Source organism: Xenia sp. Carnegie-2017, unplaced genomic scaffold (genome assembly GCF_021976095.1).
Source record: "Xenia sp. Carnegie-2017 unplaced genomic scaffold, XeniaSp_v1 HiC_scaffold_3, whole genome shotgun sequence".
Taxonomy (NCBI): Eukaryota; Metazoa; Cnidaria; class Anthozoa; order Malacalcyonacea; family Xeniidae; genus Xenia; species Xenia sp. Carnegie-2017.
Window position 1 is genome coordinate 441,791 of NW_025813493.1, and position 19,578 is coordinate 461,368.

At 34.8% G+C, this 19,578-nt stretch overlaps 1 protein-coding gene and 3 long non-coding RNA genes across 4 annotated transcripts; 1 reads left to right on the forward strand and 3 right to left on the reverse strand.

Moving 5' to 3' along the window:
- Positions 1-617: 617 nt before the first annotated feature.
- Positions 618-10,452, forward strand: LOC124454991. The gene is made up of 8 exons (XM_047005749.1): positions 618-734; positions 2,857-3,191; positions 3,576-3,747; positions 4,857-5,251; positions 6,484-6,863; positions 7,504-8,296; positions 8,807-8,952; positions 9,498-10,452. Exons 1-8 carry the CDS (start codon positions 722-724, stop codon positions 10,162-10,164), a joined length of 2,901 nt encoding a protein of 966 aa, XP_046861705.1. The 5' UTR covers positions 618-721; the 3' UTR covers positions 10,165-10,452.
- LOC124455004 lies at positions 6,029-7,141 on the reverse strand. The gene is made up of 2 exons (XR_006951648.1): positions 7,075-7,141; positions 6,029-6,851 (listed from the first exon to the last, which is right to left on the reverse strand). It is a non-coding gene; the product is annotated as an uncharacterized LOC124455004 (long non-coding RNA).
- On the reverse strand, positions 7,180-8,158 carry LOC124455003. Its single transcript, XR_006951647.1, has 4 exons — positions 8,094-8,158; positions 7,816-8,010; positions 7,621-7,699; positions 7,180-7,539 (listed from the first exon to the last, which is right to left on the reverse strand). It is a non-coding gene; the product is annotated as an uncharacterized LOC124455003 (long non-coding RNA).
- On the reverse strand, positions 9,443-14,136 carry LOC124455002. The gene is made up of 5 exons (XR_006951645.1): positions 13,918-14,136; positions 12,768-12,846; positions 12,277-12,563; positions 12,063-12,180; positions 9,443-9,913 (listed from the first exon to the last, which is right to left on the reverse strand). It is a non-coding gene; the product is annotated as an uncharacterized LOC124455002 (long non-coding RNA).
- Positions 14,137-19,578: the final 5,442 nt, after the last annotated feature.

The following is a 19,578-nucleotide window of genomic DNA, read 5'->3' on the forward strand; positions in this document are numbered from 1 at the left end:
ACTATATGCAAAATCTTTGCAAAATTGATGCCGTCAAATATTGACTTTCGGAAATCCTCTTTGAATTTTCGGAAATCTCTTTGAGTAACTACTTCACTCGCTCACGTCATCGTCTGGTGCTCACGTGGCTTCAACAACAGAACACTGTCTTTTTTATTGTGCATCATGGCCAAACCTGATCCAGGTGAAGTCTGAATACACTTTTTAACAGATACATATATATAATAGAAAAAACTTCACAACGGATCCAGTTCGTGAAGTTTCGACTAATGACTCTAAAATATTCTTTCGAAATTTTTAACCAACATGCAGTGTTGTTGTTAAGGTAATTTAATTGAAAATTAGCTTCTGTAGAAGTTAGCCTCTAACATATTCTTATTCTGGATAAAGTGCATAGTCATTTTTGCTTTAGTCACATAGTAGTAAAAATGAATGTCAATCTATTTGTCTGTTCGCTGTACTACTCACAGGGGAAATTACTTTTTTGTGCTTCTTCCGTTTCAGTTCGGCTAGGCTATAAATAAATTTTCACCGACCCAATCATCTCAATGACTCTTGTAATGCACCAATCAAAAGCTGACATTCTCAAACATACAATTTACCATTTGCGGGATACAAACAAATTAAGTCATTATTTTGCACTGAACAGAGTTTGTGTTATTCTCTACTGAACAAGCTAAGGAGAAGCATAAAGTTTTCGCTCGATCCGGTAATTTTCATAATGACCACTTATGGTGAGTAAAAACGAACAGAAAAGTGCTCTGTGATGATGTTAATTAATGCTTCTGCTATTGCCATATTGCCTTATATCAACAGTGTGTTGCACTGAATAAATTTAAAGATTAATTTTTGATACGATAATTGTATCATAATAAAAATTAATGCACTAATAATTGTACAATTTTGTTAAAACAGGGCTAGTTAAATTGTTGTATTTTGCTGAGTGTATTATAATACAAAATAGTAGCGAGAGACTTGCCGAGCGGAGATCGAATTCGTGTAATAAAAATTAATGCCCAACATTAAGTTTTAATTAGAGCCATAGCAATAGACCGAAAATTGTAAAATTGAATTTATTGTGACGTTTCGTCTTTACTCAAGACATCTTCAGACAATTAATAAATAGGATGTTAAGATAAGATATCATAATTGCAAAAGGTGTTAAATTATTACTAAAGGAGGCCGTGTCAAATGGATTATATGATAAGGAAGCTAGGAAGTAAATTAAAGTGAAATTAAAATAGGTTAAGTGGAATGGAACTTCCTTGTATGTCCCAAAATTTGTCATTCGTGACAGATGAGTCAAATATCAAACGCGTTTGTACAAAACTTCCGCGCACACTAGGAAATTTTGTCAATCACACTAGTCACGAATAACAAGTACGCGCGGCAAGTTCGCCAATGTGCGGCGGGCTTTAAGTGAAGCTTGTATTTATTGATTAGAAGGCTCTCATGAATGGAGAGTTCATAGGAATCGTTGGAAGAGGAGATTATTTTAAAGTCGTCTAAGTTGGGAGTGTGTCCAGTTGCGTTAATGTTAGCAAAAATGCTTGATAGCGCAGGGTGGGAAACTTGGTTGCCTGTAAGGGGGGATATTCCCAAGTGCTCCGAAAATCTGGTGTGTAGATGATGTGTGGTTTGACCCACATACGAGGCGTTGCAGCTTCGACATTTGAATAAATAGACTACACCAGATCTCAGAGGTTTGGAAATTTTGTCTTTAAAGGGGAAGAACGAAGAGATACGTTGGGAAGAGCGGAAAACAAATTTAATAAAACTATACTAAAACTATACAGTTATAGACACACAGGTATGACGTTAATTGTGATAAGAACTTTAAAAAGTGGCCACTCCCCAAGGAATAAGTGGGGACTTTTTGTTCTTATCACAATTGACTTCTTACCCTTGTATTTATATTTGCATAGACGACGGTTAAAAGTTATCTATATGCTTTATAGAATCAAATAAAAAAACACTCCCCAATTAAACTGTAAACAGTTTACAGGATTATAAACTTTAAACTTTTGCCATTCATTTTTTTGGGTTTGAAAAGTAACTAACAAAGTAACCCGGGTTCCTCTTTGAAAACCACAAAAGTTTGGTAAAAAATGTCTCTTTGCTGTAGAAAATATGTCATTTTCAGATAAATTATTCCATGATTAGCTATAAAACAACATCGTAAAATTCTTCATTGTCCTGTCAGTAGAATCATCATGAAATTTGGGTTTGACATGCAAATGAAGGAGTAAATTAAACAGTTGCGTAAAACTTAGAAAGGCTCTTTCCTATGATGTTATTAAATAAATCTAGATGAAATACTTTATACACGAAATGTACGTCACTACAATATCACTGAACACACAAATTGACTTAATCCGATCTATACTAATCGAATGAAATTTTATAATTCAAAGTTTTCTTATGTGTGTTATAATATGGATTTTTATATTAATTTTAAGTAAGTTTTGTAATCAGTGTATGTAAGGAGAACTTAAATTAGATAACGAACGTAGCAGGCATCTACTTTTTATGCAGGTTTATAAAACCGTTTGATGTAAAATTGATACAAAAGGGCAAACTTTCTTTTTTTGAATCAAGCATTAAAATGTCTATCTTTTGTATATCTGAAATAGAAAGAATAGTTATGACTGACAGCTAGTCTCATGCAAATGATGAAAAAAGGGAGGGGGGAGGGTGCACAGTTTTAAAGATTAGCAAACTATAATTTTGTTTTGTCTTGCCTCTTTTGAAAATGCGTATCCGAATACCAGTGAATTATAACTGGTATAAGATTTGTTATTTTTTACTAAAGAAATAATAGTTTTTTAAAAGTTAATATCTACATTTATTTTATAGGAGCATTGGTAGGATTATTTGCTTTGTGCATCAGTTGGCATTGTGTGGTAGGTTTTGATCGTGTTTTTAGCACTTGGACTAAATTTTGGTGGTGGAACGTGAGCTCAAAATGGCCAGCAAACGTAAAAGACGTTTTGCAGAGCACTTATGGCACATGTTCGACAAAAAACTACTGCTTTCAGCGGTTACCATCATGGACACAGGAGAGCAAAACTGAATTATTGGCAGTAGACTCGATGGGTACCATATATTTATGGAAATTTAATCCCGCTAATCCTACGGCACATGCGTGTTGGCTTGCTCTTCACGATCACAAGGAAACTGCTTCAAAAAAGGTTTTTCATGATTTATTTCTAAAGAGTTTGTATTCCCATACAAACTATGATGATCAATTAATGCTTTATTACAAAAAAAATATGAATAGAGTGGTGAAGCTAGCATCCAGTAATCATTGCTCTATGAAAATTAGAACTAATTTCCTTGGAAAACTAAATTCATTTATTGTTTCAATAAATGAACATTGTGATATTTGCAAATTCTTTTAGGGCGTGTATATAAGCTGTGATAATTTAGAAAGCTCTTGGAGTTTTTTAAGACAGACATACGTTTCCAATAAACATACTCATAAAATTTAATAATGCCATATGTACGTTGACATAATAAAAAAAAGTTCACTAATTTATTTTTGGCTTATGTACATTTTTCTACATTGAAAAAAGATCTTGAACTTAAAAACTTGGAATCCAATCGTCATTGAAGGACGTGCACCAAAAGCCAACCAAGATTCGTTCATGTATCGAGAACAAAATGGATTGAAATCACTTCTTCTTGACGACGACAACTGTGACTGTTTATCTTCGTTGAGTTTAGGACATGGCATGTGTGGTTCAGGTATGGATAAAATAAAATTACATGTTTAAGGGTGGCACGTAGGAAGGTGAAATTATGCTAGATGAATGTAAAATATGTCCTTACAGATCAAAAATTGAATTTTTACCTCTAAAACAATGCTCTAAAAATGTAAATTCAATAGTCTTTGCTTATGAGTTGAAACAATAGCTAAATTCTTTTTTTGGCGAACCCTGAGTACTTTATACCTGTCCCTTGATGTTCATCAATGTTCTCTTAACCAACTCAATAGTTTTTACTTATAATCATAATTTGCTTTTAGAACCAAGTTGTATTACATAATTTCAAATTTATTATATGCTTTTGGGAAATTTGAATAAATTACAATATGAAATTAGCAAATTAATTCCCAGTGAACGTAACAGTTGTCATAAAACTTAGTGTAAAATGCAAAAAGATCCATGTTTTAAAGATCTTGCGTTGGACAGCTTTCATCGGGCTAGCTTCACTAGTAAAACATCTTGCATTTTTAAAAACTTCATTGGCAGCTGTACCAGAGAACGTTAAAAATCTTAGAATAACCAAAAGTTTTAGCCTAGTCTGTGCGCCTTGTTTTAGAAAACTTTTTTCAAGAATCTACTTTTTTGATACACCCTGTACATACGTAGTTTTATATTTACCACAAAATTTTGCTTTGTTGTGACAGCCATTTAAAACTTGTATAAATTAGCACAGCAAAGATCTTTACAAGATGGAAGAGAATATTAGATAATTTTATTTTACCTGTCGCCTATCTACACACATAAAGGGCAGCCACAACAAATTTTTGTTGTTTTTGTTTTATGTTGAAGGATAATATGTTATAAAGTTAATGAAAAGTGTATTACTATTTCCATTAAACAAGATACTAACACTTGCACGAAAACGAGCCACAGCCGGAGAAAAATTTGGGCATTCATCGTACACAGCCAAGAGGCCAGCAGAATGCTCCGAAGCAAATACAACGTCAAAAGATCTTATTCTACATTTTATTTTAGCATTCACGTCAACTGACAAGCCAAATGTAGAATGCGCTTTTTCTGTTAATGATTGGTTTTTTAAACTTGCATTAATTTCATAAAATAACTTTAAATATTTTGATTTATTTTCAGGACATAACAGTAAATTTGGAAAAGAGATTGGAGTCGATGCACTTTACGATCCCGGATGTAACGGGCCTCGACCAACTATTGGATTGTCTTTGTACTTCCGCCAAGAAAAAAAGATATTTTTGTCCGACTTTGGAGGTGATTGGGCAGCATTTTGGTGGTGGACACCTGGAGCTCCATGGCCAGTGCACGTGAAAGACGTGTTGCAGGATTGTTACGGCACGTGTTCCAAATATGATCATTATTGCTTTCAGAGGCTACCAAGTTGGACTCAAGAAAATGAAACAGAACTTCTCGCAATTGATTCACGAGGGACTGTCTATCAATGGAGTTTTGATTCTTCTAATCCAACAGCGCATGCAGCTTGGCTTGCATTTCGTGATCATATAAGCGGCGAGGTGATAATTTCACATAAGTGAATGGCAGAATTTTTTTCTTCTAATTATCTGTAACTATTATTCCTCTATTTGTGCAATTCACTCACAGTTAAGTGTTGAAGATGATCAACTAAATTACTTGTTTTTTATTTTTTTGGAAGGAGATTTTCAAAAGCACGTTATTAAAATATTTCACTACTCAATCCTTGCACTAAAACCCCGTTTACACTGTACCGGATTGCTTTTGTATCGGGTTGATTTCCTATACGACAGAAATTTTATGGGGTGTTCACACTACATTGTCATGATAACAGATAGTCTCGCGCCAAATAATACAACATTTTAGCAAAAGCAAAGGAAAAAAAACTTGAATCTACGCATTGATCCGTCGAAGTGTAAACAGCAGCCCAATCCGATACAAAAATCACAGCGTGACGATGCAATCCGGTATTGTGTAAACAGGGCCTAATTGAGGAACAGAACATATTCTTTACTGAAATAAAAAATAAATATCATTATTTTTTATTTAGCGGTCCAAAGCGATATTTTTTCATTTTCCAGCAATTTGATTGACTGCCTGAGCGGGTAGCTTTTTACGCATATCTGCCCGTGGACACAAGCGATATTGTTTTTGCAATGTTTTGTTTACGATATGAAATTTAGATTTGTAAAATTGATTTAAAAGCGATGTAAATTGTATTCAAAGTGTATTCAAATGAAAGTTATCATAGCAAGATTGAATTTTACTATCCAGACGAAGCGAAGTTTGAAGAAAACAATTCAATTTTAGACTCAACATATTTTTTTCGAAATGTATTTGTTACAAAGTGAAATGTAAATTTTCAAATATGATTTAAAAGCGACGTAAATTGTTCTACGAGAAAGCAAAGTGTATTCAGATGAAAGTTATCATAGCAAAAATGAATTTTCCTATCCAGACGAAGCGAAGGTTGTAGAAAACAATCCAATTTTTGTCTCAGCATCAAGTTGCATCGGGCCATCGGCCATTTTACAACGCGAATTTTCATAATAAAAATAAAAAAATAAATATGTTATTTACCGTATGGGAGGTTCGTACGGAAAAAATATTTTCACGAGGTCTAAAAAGCGAGATCTCAAATTTTCATTGATGGAAAAACAGGCTCTGTAGAAGCTATGTTTACTATGAACTGTTCTTTGTAATAAAAAACTTGCTTGTATAAAATTGAATCTAGTAAATCTTTTTATGCAATTACATGCTATTTTTAACTTAGATAAAGAATTCCAAATCATGGAACCCCAAGACTTTGGTTGGTCAGCCTCCAAAAAGGAACCAAGATTCTTTTTTATATCGCGATGCAAAAGGATACAAAACAGTGTTGTTAGATGACGATAATGGTGACCATTACAACACCCTGAGCATGGGCCATGCTATATATAAGCAAGGATTGGGAGTAGACTATCTCAACGACACTACACAATATCCCTCAATTTCAAAGGGGTTGACGTTGTATTTCAGGTCACGTGGACAAAGAAATGCCACCAAATATGGTAAATCTTGGAAAGGCTTTTGGTGGTTTACATCTGGTGCCACATGGCCTAAAAATGCTTCCACTGATGTTCTTGCGCATCCTTATGGAACCTGTAGCAATAGGTAAACAAAACTAATACAAATTACAAAGCAATGTTTCCTTTGTTTGCATTTGAAACATTTTGCTGCCTTAAATCTTTTAATACATTCGCACATTTTCTATTTTTCAACTGCTCCATTATCAGCTGGTAATGATATTTTTTTCTTTGTGTGTTGTTTTTCGTTTTCCGTTCTTGCAACCTCGAAAATGAAGCTATTTCGTAACAGTACATACCTCTCTGTCTTGGTGTTGTTACTGTGTTTGTTTTTTCTTCGTTACTTTCTTCTGATTTCACTTTTCCTTTTCATAGCTACAAATAGCCAAAATAGTTGCAAAATTAAAGTTGCCATATGGCAACAACAAGAAAACAATCCAATACTTGAAAGACCAAAAACTTGCAAGAGTTAAAAAAAGTTTTACAAACAGCAAAGTTTTCCTACAGACACCCTTTAGGTTTAAAATTTTTTAAGTGGAAAACGCTATTTATTTGTTTTAAAGAATTTTCCAGCAGCAAACTACAACTTCTTTTATGTCTTAATTCATATTTATCGTCTCTTTCTCTCATTTTGAAATAATTTTTAAATTTTGCTTTTCCCAGTAAACAAACGAAATTCTTCACGTCGAAAATAGATTTTTATCTTTTATTTTCTTTCTGAATTGCAGTGATGCGTTCTGTTTTCAACGTTTGCCAGCCTGGGCCTATGAAGACAAAACTGAACTTTTAGCAATGGACAATGCAGATAATGTATACCTGTGGCATTTTAACTCAACAAATCCCACCTCTCATGCAGCCTGGAGAGCATTTCATGATCATACAGAGACTGGTGCAGGGGTAGTCAAAAACTCTCATCCTTGGAACCTTAAAATTTTAAAGGGAAAGTCAAACAATATAAACCAAGATTCATTTATGTATCGTCTTCAAGGAAAGACAAAGTCAATTCTTCTTGATGACGATAATTGTGACTGTTTATCTACCTTGAATATTGGTACATCGATGTGTGGTGGTAACGCTGGGATTCCAAAGGGTTTCGGTGTCGATAAGCTGTATGATCCTATTTGTGGCGTGCCTCAAACTTCAAATGGACTCAGTTTGTACTATCGCACAGAAATGTCTTTCGTAGACTTCGGTATGGAGTGGACACCATTTTGGTGGTGGACTAAAGATATTTCCTGGAATAAAACAGAGAAAGATGTACTTGGTTATGAATATGGACATTGTAAGAAAGAAGATAGTTATTGTTTCCAGCGCTTACCAAAGTGGACTAGAGAGGATTTTACGCATCTGTTGGCAGTCGATTCCGCTGGCACAAAATATTTGTGGAAGTTCGAGGCTAAAAATCCTACATCCCATGCTGCCTGGCTCGCATTTCATGATCACAAAGTAACCATGGCGGGCAAAATTAAGAACAACAAAGCTTGGAATCCTCAAGTTATGAAAGGTTTAAAACCGAAAAAGGTGAGTACATTTGTAAAGAAACAATGCGGGAAATTTTATGATTTTCTTCTATGATACAGTACACTGATATCCAAATTGGCATTTTCGTGCCTGTGTTTAAGGACGAAATTAGAAACACCAGTAGAGTATTTTAATTTAGTGGCAATTTGGCATTTCACAGCATAACAAAATTTCGCAAAATGAGCCCTCCTCCACAGTGAGAGATATTTCTTTTGGCCTGACAGTTTGACAAATATCAGAAGACCCTCGCCATGTTGAAATATTTTCTATTTTTTTTAATTGAATTGAAGCCCTGACCTGAAATTTCATGTACACTGACTGTGTGACTTGATCAGGAAAACCAATAGTTACTGGTTAATTGCGCAGTAAACATACATGTTAGTGTACATGTATCTGCCAAATATCGGTCGATATTTGGTCAATTTCTTTGACTTTTAGCAAGCACAAAATTGGTCAATTTCCATACTTTCCATCTTAATTATTGCACTGCTACTCTCTTTTTTATTTCAGGACCAAGATTCATTTATGTATCGTGAGCAGCAGGGAGTGAAGTCGTTACTACTTGACGACGATAACTGCGACTGTCTGTCTTCGCTTAATTTGGGTCACGGAATGTGTAATTCTGGCTTTAGTACATCATTAGGTCCAATAAACAGGTGTGCAAATTTTGTTACGTTCAGTTCAAACGAACAAACAAACAGGCGAACAAACAAACCGGCGAACGAACAAACAGACAAACAAACAGGCGAACGAACAAACAAACAGGCGAACAAACAAACAAACAGGCGAACAAATAAACAGGCGAACGAAAAAACAAACAAACAAAAAGGCGAACAAACAAACAAACAGGCAAGCAAATTAACAAACAAACAGGCGAACAAACAAACAAACAGGCGAACGAACAAACAAACAGGCGAATAAACAAACAAACAAACAAACAGGCGAAAAAACAAACAAACAGACGAACAAACTAACAAACAAACATACGAACAAACAAACAAATAAACAGACGAACAAACAAACAAACAAACAGGCGAACAAACTAACGAGCAAACAGGCAAACAAACAAACAAACACGTGAACAAACAAACAAAGAAACAGGCGAACAAACTAACAAACAAACAGGCGAACAAACTAACAAGCAAAGATTTTTGGGAAATTCTTTTCAACGTTGCAAAAATGTCATTTCTACATTTTATAGATTTGGTGTAGATGAGCTCTACGATGAACATTGTAATTCTCCACGTCCAACTGTAGGCCTTGTTTTGTATTTTGCTGCCACACGTCCCATGAGCCTTTGTATGTATGGCGGTGATTGGTTGGCTTTCTGGTGGTGGTCTGCAAACGCCAAGTGGCCTTCAAACGAAAACGACGTGCTTGGGCATGCATATGGAACGTGCAGTCCTCGTGATGATTATTGTTTTGGCAGGTTACCACAGTGGGCTCAGGAAGACCTTACCGAATTGCTAGGTGTAGATTCTGCAGGCAATGTTTACAAATGGAAGTTCGATTCCAAAAATCCTACAGCTCACGCAGTTTGGCAAGCATTTCATGACCATCAAGAAACGCCGGCGGGAAAAATATTGCATAGTAAATCTTGGAATCCGAAAGTGCTGTCTGGGAAAAAACCAAAGATCGATCAAGATTCGTTTATGTATCGTAAACAAAATGGAATTAAGTCTATTTTACTGGATGACGATAACTGCGACTGTCACACTACTCTAAATATTGGACACGGCATGTGTAAATCATCTCATGACACCAAATATGGGCCTCAAAATCAATATGGCGTCGACACATTATTTGATAACTTATGTCAAGTTCCTCAACCTGATAACGGTCTCACTCTTTACTTCCGCACAACCTGAATGCGACACTTGAGTTTTTTACTTTCTTTGTTTTATAGCGGTTTAGTTATTTTTGCTTGTTTACTGATTTTTTGCTGATAAGAAATTTTCCATAGAAAGCTATCGACTTTGTTACATGTATGCATAAATTATAAAATCTTGTTTTGTTCAGTTTTGTTAGCTTATCACTCCTATAAAGCTGACAAATAATGTAACTGACAAGTACAAAATATGGTTTGAATACTGATGATTACATAACTTTTGTATTAGAACTATTATATAAATTTTCTCTTATATGAGACAAATTAATTCTTTTGTGGTGTTGTTTCTAATTTATTGTAGTGACACCACAGCCTATTTTTTCATTTAGTTCAATTCCCACGCCCTTCCAAGTGCTAAAGTCACCCACTTATGGTCTCCTGGTAGTTGAATAAATGTTAGCAAGTTTACGGTTTCATACTTTAGTGGTAAATTTGAGTAACACCTAATACGACATAATTGTTTATTGCAAAACCATGCAAATAAGATATCGTACCGGAAGTGGCTTACGCACTCAAATTTTTTCTACCTCAGTCCACAAATTATAACATCTGTCATAAATATTAGAGCATTGTTTATGCACAAAATATGCAGATACAAAGTTATGGAGAAAAAGAAAACATCTCTAACATTGTCACAGAAATTACGAGTGGCTTAACAAGTGTTAATGAATTTGATATGCATTTGTCAAAACAAGCTTAAGAAGACAAAGAGCATGCCAAAAGATATATGATTGAAAATTTGCTAATCGCATATACAAGCAACAATTTCAGAGCTCGCTCTGTCACAAATTAATTAAGAACGACCAACTGTACGTATTAGTATCGATTATGGAATAAATAGCTCGCTCAGACATAAATTTTCAGGAAAAATTATTTGCGCATGCGCAGTCGGCTTAAGCATGCGCGGTCGTATTAATTAACTGTCCAAGTTCATGGTCATGGCAATGACCAATTGCATCTACTAGAACCAATTTTGAAGTAAATAGCATGCTTAGTAACAATTTAATAGAGGAATCATCTGCGCATGCGCTCTAGCATGCACAGTCCACTCGACTAAATGTTCATAGTCATGGCAATGACTAACTATATGTACTTGCACTACATTTGTGGCAATTAGCTCACTTAGTCGCAAATTATTAAAGAAATCATCTGGGCATGCGCAGTAGTGACTTTAATAATACCACAACTTTCGTAAGCCTTTGAATTTATGTATATATATATAAATCTAAAATTTCATATAATAGATGTCAACTAGTAGTGGAAGCTGGGTGCGATGTAGTATGCAGTGGCTTAGGGCCCACACTTCGGTGGCGACCGCATTCTCCCTGCGTACCCCGAGCAAAGCCTATCGCAGGTGATCTCGGGGTCTGATGGGCGGAAGCTTGCTATTGGCATCTCCCAAGTAGGATAGCGTGGAGGGGCCGAAATCTCCTACCGAAACGTTAACATGCGGCGTTCTAGTGCCTTACGCTTAAAGAAGGTATCGGGAAGCATGGACCGAAAACGGGCTTTTTTGCTTTTTAATTTTATCTTTTTGTTTGTCTCATAATAGAAACTAGAACATCCAAGGATACTACAAAGCTTAAAAAACTTCTGCCTCTTTAACGATACGTTTTTTAAATGTTACGTTTTACAATAAAACTTTCTCATAACTCTCTCGTGATGAACGAGAGCCTCCTTATACAATATAACTCTTTCATCATGAACATAAGTATCCATGGGCTTCATGAAAAAAAGGGATTATCTACTTTTCTAAAATAGTTTTTACAAAGGTAACATTTAATAAGCCAAGCAATTTGTATCGTCTAAATTGAATCTCGCTTTCAACCCTTACGTGATAAAATTTTGATTCATTTTGGATAGTAAATATATTTTTACCTTACAATATTTTCATGATTCATTCTAGAAAGGAACTTCTCCTCTCGAACAGAACACTTTTCGGATTCAAAGGAATTCTTTTGATCACATAGAGACAGCCGTCCATTTCATTACATACCTAAGCGTATATAAAGCATTTCCAAATCAAGTACAAAATTTCCTTCAAATGACCAAATTATCGTCTGTTTAAACGATGTATGTAATAAAAAGTTACCTTCACAACTGAAGCAAACCATCCATTCTCCAAGCATTTGCAACACCTCAAATACATTTCGAACTCTTGAATTTCTCGCAGCGTTAACGAAAGGAATAGGCATCAAATCAGGAGACTCGTCTTCATCATCACAGCCATTTTCATTTCTACCGTGATCTTTTTCAGCGTCAAGCTTATCTGAAGTGATGTTATTGCTTAAGCCGTGCGACATGGGATTTGGAGAGACAAAAGGATGGCCAAGAAGCTGCTGTGCTGAGCATTGGTTACCGTTCTCCGGATACAGACATCTATACAAAGTATATGACATTAAAAGACAGTAGCTATAAATTCTTCGTCGCTTTAATGCTTGTTTTTCTTCATGATCTTCATTTATTCAAGTGGAAGCTTTGAGTGGAAGTTTTCAAGCATGGCTATGATTGTAATCGACAAAAAACCTATTCTGCAAAGGGTACCTTTCTTTACAGCTCTGCAATTTAATAAAAGTAACTTACAAGTCCAAAAAGAGCTCTTCAATGTATCCAAAGACCAAACTCTTTTTCCTGACATTAGTTGACTTTTTAAAGAAAATACCTAAAAAGTGTAACAATAAAAAAACAAAAATGTATAAAGTTTGATAAAAAGCAATCCTTATAATACTGCTACTGATTTTTTTTAGTGAAATAGCTGACATGAAAACTGGTCGGCATTTTCAATTTTGGCCATGTATCAAGCCATTACATTTTGCAAAGCAGGACAGCTTTAATTGTGGTGTAATCATTTGCCTTGCAAGTGAGCACTCCCACAGACATTCAGCAATTCATTTTATTAATTTATACATTGCTCATTTCTTGCACTAGAATTCTACACAATGCAAATCATGCCCACAAATCATAATGTATAGAAATATATATAAATGTACACTGCTGGTTATTTACGTACAATAAATTTCACAATTCTTTTTTCACAGTTTGCAAGGAGGTGTATTTGTGAAAATTCAAGCTTAAATTGATATTTTAAAATGGAATTACAGACAGAGAGAAATTAATATCACTCATATCTGGCTCTTGCTATGATGACATTCATGAGTAGGTTTCCACCAGTCTTTAAAGCATTATACAGTGCACGAGAAATTTAAATTCATTTTGAATTCATTTCTTTGTTTCGCTGTAGACGAAATACTGGTGTTTGCAAAATATGCAAAGACAATGATGGTGAAGATTGGTTTGGATGCGACAAATGATTTCACTTTTACCATTCCAGCTATTTAAATTTAGAATTTTCTGCTGCCCTCTCCAACTATTTTGTTTGTCCATGCTAAAACTCTTGGCATGACATCACACAAATGTCTACATTTATCATCTCAACATTAAATAAATTTCAAAGGAACAGGTGAACAATCATTAGTGCTTCAATGATTGTGTTGGATTTAGAAGAATTTAAATTGAATGAGCAGCAGTTAAATCTTAGCACAACTTTGTCACAATGTCCTATCCATTTCCTGTATTCTGCTTGCAAACATGTTGCATTATACACTCTCAAGAAATGGTTGTAGTTCAGAAATGGTTAATTCAGATGCTTAACTCAAAAGTCAAATTTCATTACAGTCAAAATAACGAAAACAGTTAAAATAATAAAAATAAATAAGAAAAGAAGAATACATACTTGCTTTGGACGAGTGCAGAAAAAAGTTTTCAGATTCAGCGATCAATTGTGTTGCATGAACTCATACAAACACGTACATTGTGTTTTGTTGACTCTCTAATTTCGACATAATGCCAGTTATAATTACACATTGTCAATCTCCGATAATTTTCTTATCTTTCCACATTTTAAAACATAAATCTTTGGGATGAATGAACAGTAATTCGGAATAGTTGAATAATTGCAATTTTATCCACTACACTGACCATAATGCATCGCGGGCGCATCCTCTCTTTCGCCCGGGTGAGGGGATGTATAATAATGTGGTATGTGACGTTATGTATAACAATTTATGCCTTAGAACAGGGGTCTCCAAACTACGGCCCGCGGGCCAGATGCGGCCCGTTGAGCCTCTCAATCCGGCCCGCAGAGACATTTAAGAAAAACAAAATATTATTAAACAAAATAAACTTTGTGCAGAAAGTTCACGTTATGACTCAAGCCAACTAGCAAGAGTGGCTTACATCAATTTTTGTCCCAACTTCCTACTTCTGTTTCAAGCACATTGCGAAATTTAAAAAGCTGAAGGATAACGTGGAAATTTTTTATATTTCAATGCTTCATAATGGCCGATAAAAGGAAATGAAAAATAGATGATGAATGTCGGCGATTTCAAGAAGAGTGGAGTGTAAAATACTTCTTCATGATGTTCTTCGTAATGTACTTCATGATGTACTTCGTATTCTTCGTTATGTACTTCGTTTTATTTAAGCATTCGCTCTTTGACCAGCGGTATACGGTTCGTCGGCCCTCAACATGCTGGATGAAAGTTCATGTGGCCCTCTGGCTGTAAAGTTTGGAGACCCCTGCCTTAGAATTATCAGAGGGTGACCGCCTGATGGATAACCGCCTCTGGGCAGCGGTAAATATAGCATGAAGGTGTATCTGAGAAATTATCAATTAGGACATGAAAAGATAGCAGTCTTCTATTAATATTATTTATTGCATGAGAATTTTAGTTTATTTCAGACCAAAAATAAGCGACGATGTTCCTTTGACATTTTGACTATTCTATCTATTACATTAAATGAATGAATTATGCATAAGGCTAAAAAAATCCATTGTTTTTATACACAAATAAAGATAGTATCTATATGGATTTGTAATAGTTACGCATTATAGAATAAGCATGATTCTATGGATAAGATGTAAGTCTGACCAAACCAGTGGCGTCACCAGTTCGATTACTGAGGGGGGCGTTCATAAATGAATGTTTTAATTCTTATAAGAACCATGCTTCCAAAAAAGATATATACATGAATTATCGAGCTATCGACAGCACTATACTAAGCACTTCAACACCTCTATATGAAAAGTCAGGGCCATATATTCCTAGAGTATTAAGGCTTAATTTTCAGTATCATTGGAAAATATAATTATTTTTCTAAAGGACTGCTTTCCAAATGGATCTTCATTTTATCAGATATTGTTTTTTTTTGAGTGTTTTCATCCAATCCTCTATTTTATTTCTGTCATCTGTAAAATTTTTATTTTCATACGATATCAATCTTGGCAAGTTGATTTATTGCAGGCTTTTTATTTCTATTTTGTTTGAAAATCCCAATAAGTTTTTTATCCAGCATTCCGTAAATGTAAGGATTCACTGCTGAGGAGCCGATTACGTAAAGGATGAAAAAGGCGCCTTTATTAAAATAACTAAAAACTTTCAAATTATTTGTAGTTGAATTACTAGTAGTGTTGTTTTGGGAATAAATTTTCAGGGCAGTAAGGAGTGGGAGCTAGAGCTTTATTGTTTCTTCTGAAAACATGACCTATAAATACGGCACTTCAAAAACGATGGCTAACGGTACGAACCGAGCACTGCAGTGCGAGTTATGCAAGGGGAACCTAGGGTATTCTCTCTGGGAAAATTTTTAAATAAAGAAAATTTAAAATGCTATTTTGACGGGTAAAACCAGTGGCGTCACGAACTCGATAATTGAGGGGAACAATATTTATGTATTCATGTTTTAATCCCTAAGAAACAATTGATCTTAAAATCCTTCTCATTTATCAAGCTGGCGACGCCACTGTATGAAAACCCCAAATTGAAAATTCGTATTTCCATATAGTCATTTTTTGGCGTTCAGCAATCAACAGTTAGGTGCACCATGGCCCCTTGTCCCCCTCCTCCTCCATCACCATTGCAAGCACGCCGCATCCTGCCCTACGATGTTCTTTTTAATTGTTTATATCAGTAAACTGAACATTATTGGAAAAGAAACACAAAAATTTTATTTTACTATAGGTTGATGGTAAAGAAGTAAAAGAATTACCTGTCATTTTTGAAGCTAATGAAACATTACCATTTCTTGAACCGTTCATTAGAGTAAATAATGTAAGTGAGTTTGGTGGATTTTATCTTACTTTTCCTATTGCTTACTCGACATCATTTCGCGTTATTATAAGATGGCAAGGAAGCCAAAATATTGATACCGAGCAAGCTTGGACCCAGTCAATCTCATGTCGTGTCTATGGTACTTACTGTGATATATCGGGTTATTATGCCGTTATAACGAACAAATTGACAAATGAACGGAAACTTAAGAGTCTGTTCAATGAGTATTTTCTTAAAGAAAAGGTTTTGTCAAATTATATACAAGACGCTACAACAGCTTTCTCAAAAATGGCTAGAGAACCAGAAAATTTTGCGCCTGGTCTTCGATCCCAATGCTCTCTTTCCTGTCACAAAGTCGAACCAAATGAGGAAATAATAATTTATCATGCTCACCATAGTGCGATGATAATTGAATCAATGCGCCTTCGCATTTATGATAAGATAAATAACATGATAAAAATTTCCGAAAATTGGAGAAGAATTCTCATAACAATGCAATGGGACGATAAAGAACCTCAAGTGAAAGATATTCCTTTAGCTGGGATATTCATTACTGGACTAAACTTTCTTCGCGAAGTAAAAAGTCTCACAACTGGTTTAAGATATATGACATGTAGTGTAGAAGGGGATTATGCATCGCAAATGGAAATGTATGATTGGACTGCTTATTTATATTATGAAATGCCATTTTGGAAGTCTGCAAAAATAAGCGTCAAAATACCTCATGGATTTGATTCTGCCATAGTTTGCTCTCAAATGTCAACGAAAACTCTGAGTGAAGAGAAATACCATCACAGTTTAACTGGCTACTTTAGTGCGCAGATGAATCAGCAAGGGTTCGATTACAGCCATCATAAAAATATTTTTCATTTGGAAAAACAATGGGGTCATGTTGTTGCCGTTAACTTTTTCTTAAGAAATGATAAAATAGCAAGTACGCATGAGCTTGACGTCATTATTGAAACAAACGATGCAATAGCGCCAATATTTCCAGGAACTGGATTAGAGGATTTTTTTCACTATGTTCACGATTTCCATGCAAACAAGAATAGGACATCGCTCTTCAATGGTGCACCATACTACTTTAGAAAGCGCCGATTTCGCATTTTAAGGTGCTTTCGTCCTAACACCTTGGATCCAATCATATTTACTACCGGTATTCGAATTTATCTAGAATCAAGATTTGATCGATCAAAAAGCGCAAATTATCGAAATTTTATGAATTCTTCATTGTCGTTTAGTCAAGAGATTTTACGAGACTCCTTGTTTACGGTGACTTTATATTACGGTAATAAAGGTTCTGGTGGAGTATATAGCGATGTTTTAAACTACCATGAAAGAAATAACACCTTATCTAAAAGATTGCATTTTTCACCACAACAAGTACGAACGTTTGTAATTCAAAGTATGTATGAAGATCAACCAGGAATGCTATTTGACAAAATGGTTGTTTCGATGGAACCAGGACAAAAAGTAGTACATACGCTCAAAATCTTACCAAAAAATGTTGGTATAATACTTCGTCGAGAATATCATTCGATGGTACCTAATCAAAAAGCTAAAGTATCTATTGACGGAGATGAAGCAGGTGTATGGTTTTGCCCTCAAAGAGCCATAAAAAAGATGTTGTCCTTGCGTTTTAATGATCATCTTCTTCCATTATCTCACACTTTTGGCAAAAATTCGATTGAAGTTACTTTGACTGCAATAACGCGATGGGAAACAATTTCAATACAAGTTCTTTCGGTTCTCCTAAGTGATTAGTACCTGATCAATGCATGTAGAATCAAGTACAAAATGCATGAAAAAAATGTGACTTACAGTGGTATGAATGTAAAAAATGTAAAAAATACTTGTCTTATTGTATATCCTCAGGGCCCTCCTTAAAGCGTTGATTGGGGGGGGGGGAGGGATTGGTGTTTCTTTTTGCATTCAACTATCTCCGAGTGATTTGTTTTGAAAAGAAATTCATTTATAAAATAAACGTTCAAAAGTAAACTTTGTATGCCATATTTCTTAAAACTTCTGGATTGGCTGGAAAACAGCATAAATGTGCTTTAATAAGAGAGATCTAGATTCAAATTGGACAGTGAGGCTGCAGGAAGTTGAGATAAAGAAGGTACGGATTTTTATATACTTAGTATCAGCAGTGAAAAGAGGTAGTGAATGTTAAAAAGAGCCTTTAAACATATACAGATACATGGAATGGGATGAAGAGAAAGAGAAGAAGCAAAAATGTGTGAAAAGAGAGAAGAAGAAAAAATGAAGGGCAATAATGGTTTACCAAAAAGTGGTGAGACCAGCAATATCAAATGGTTCGAGACAATATTTAACGAGGGAAAAGATAGGAGACACAGCAAGAGGTTGCAGAGATGAACACGCTGCAAAGTTGTCTTTAGGAGTAACATAGTTTGACAAAATTAGGAATGAAAATATAAGAGGTGCAGTTTTAAAAAAAGAGCCAGAGAGGCCTGGTTTAAATGTTTCGGACTTATAGAGAGAAGAGACAATGGGTACATTGGAAGAGCAAAGAGGAGATATATGGATTTACTCAGAGGACATGAAGTTGTGTAGTTTATTGAAAAAAGATACGTTAGTTTCAATCGTTTACGCACAGAAAACACAACAATTTATCTAGCCCTGTTGCATATCAAGTTTTGTAAAAATACAACGCTTAGCGAGCAAAATTATACACTGCTATGTGAAATTCTTTATTCTGCTATCAATATCATCATCTTCCAATTTGGGTTTGAAATGCGAATAAAGCTGTCTGCTTTAATTCTTTTCGAAATCAAAATAAAAAGTTAAATTATTTTTTTGGCATGCAGGCCAGCAATGAGGCCGTCAACATTGCTATGTTTCAATTGAAATGATGAGTACAAGCCATTACACTTTCTGCACAGAAAGGTTTAGGGCAAAATAAGCATTGATTAAAAATGTTGTTTTGGTGATTTACAACAATTGCTAAAAATAGCTTAAAATATACTACGTACTTAATTATTCTTTATTTAGTGTAAATTTTGTAACTATTTGCTCTAGAGCTTTAATGTAAATTTCAAAAATATCTTGGGTCATTTTCAGACCCAGTGTAATGATAGCTAATTTGGTACACGAAGCACAGGACAATGGATAATAATATTTTTAAAAATCGAAATGCTTTTTTGTATGCTTCAAATCAAAACATTGATAAGTGCCTATTTTGTGAGTTGTAATTTGCATAATGCAATATAAAACCTTTTAAATTTGTAAATTTTCACGCATGTTTGTGACCACGGTAGACAGAA

Coding starts and splice junctions, on each gene's coding strand:
- LOC124454991 (XM_047005749.1), top strand. Junction 8,297..8,806: donor AAGGTTTAAAACCGAAAAAG/GTGAGTACATTT, acceptor TTTTTATTTCAG/GACCAAGATTCATTTATGTA. Junction 8,953..9,497: donor TCATTAGGTCCAATAAACAG/GTGTGCAAATTT, acceptor TACATTTTATAG/ATTTGGTGTAGATGAGCTCT.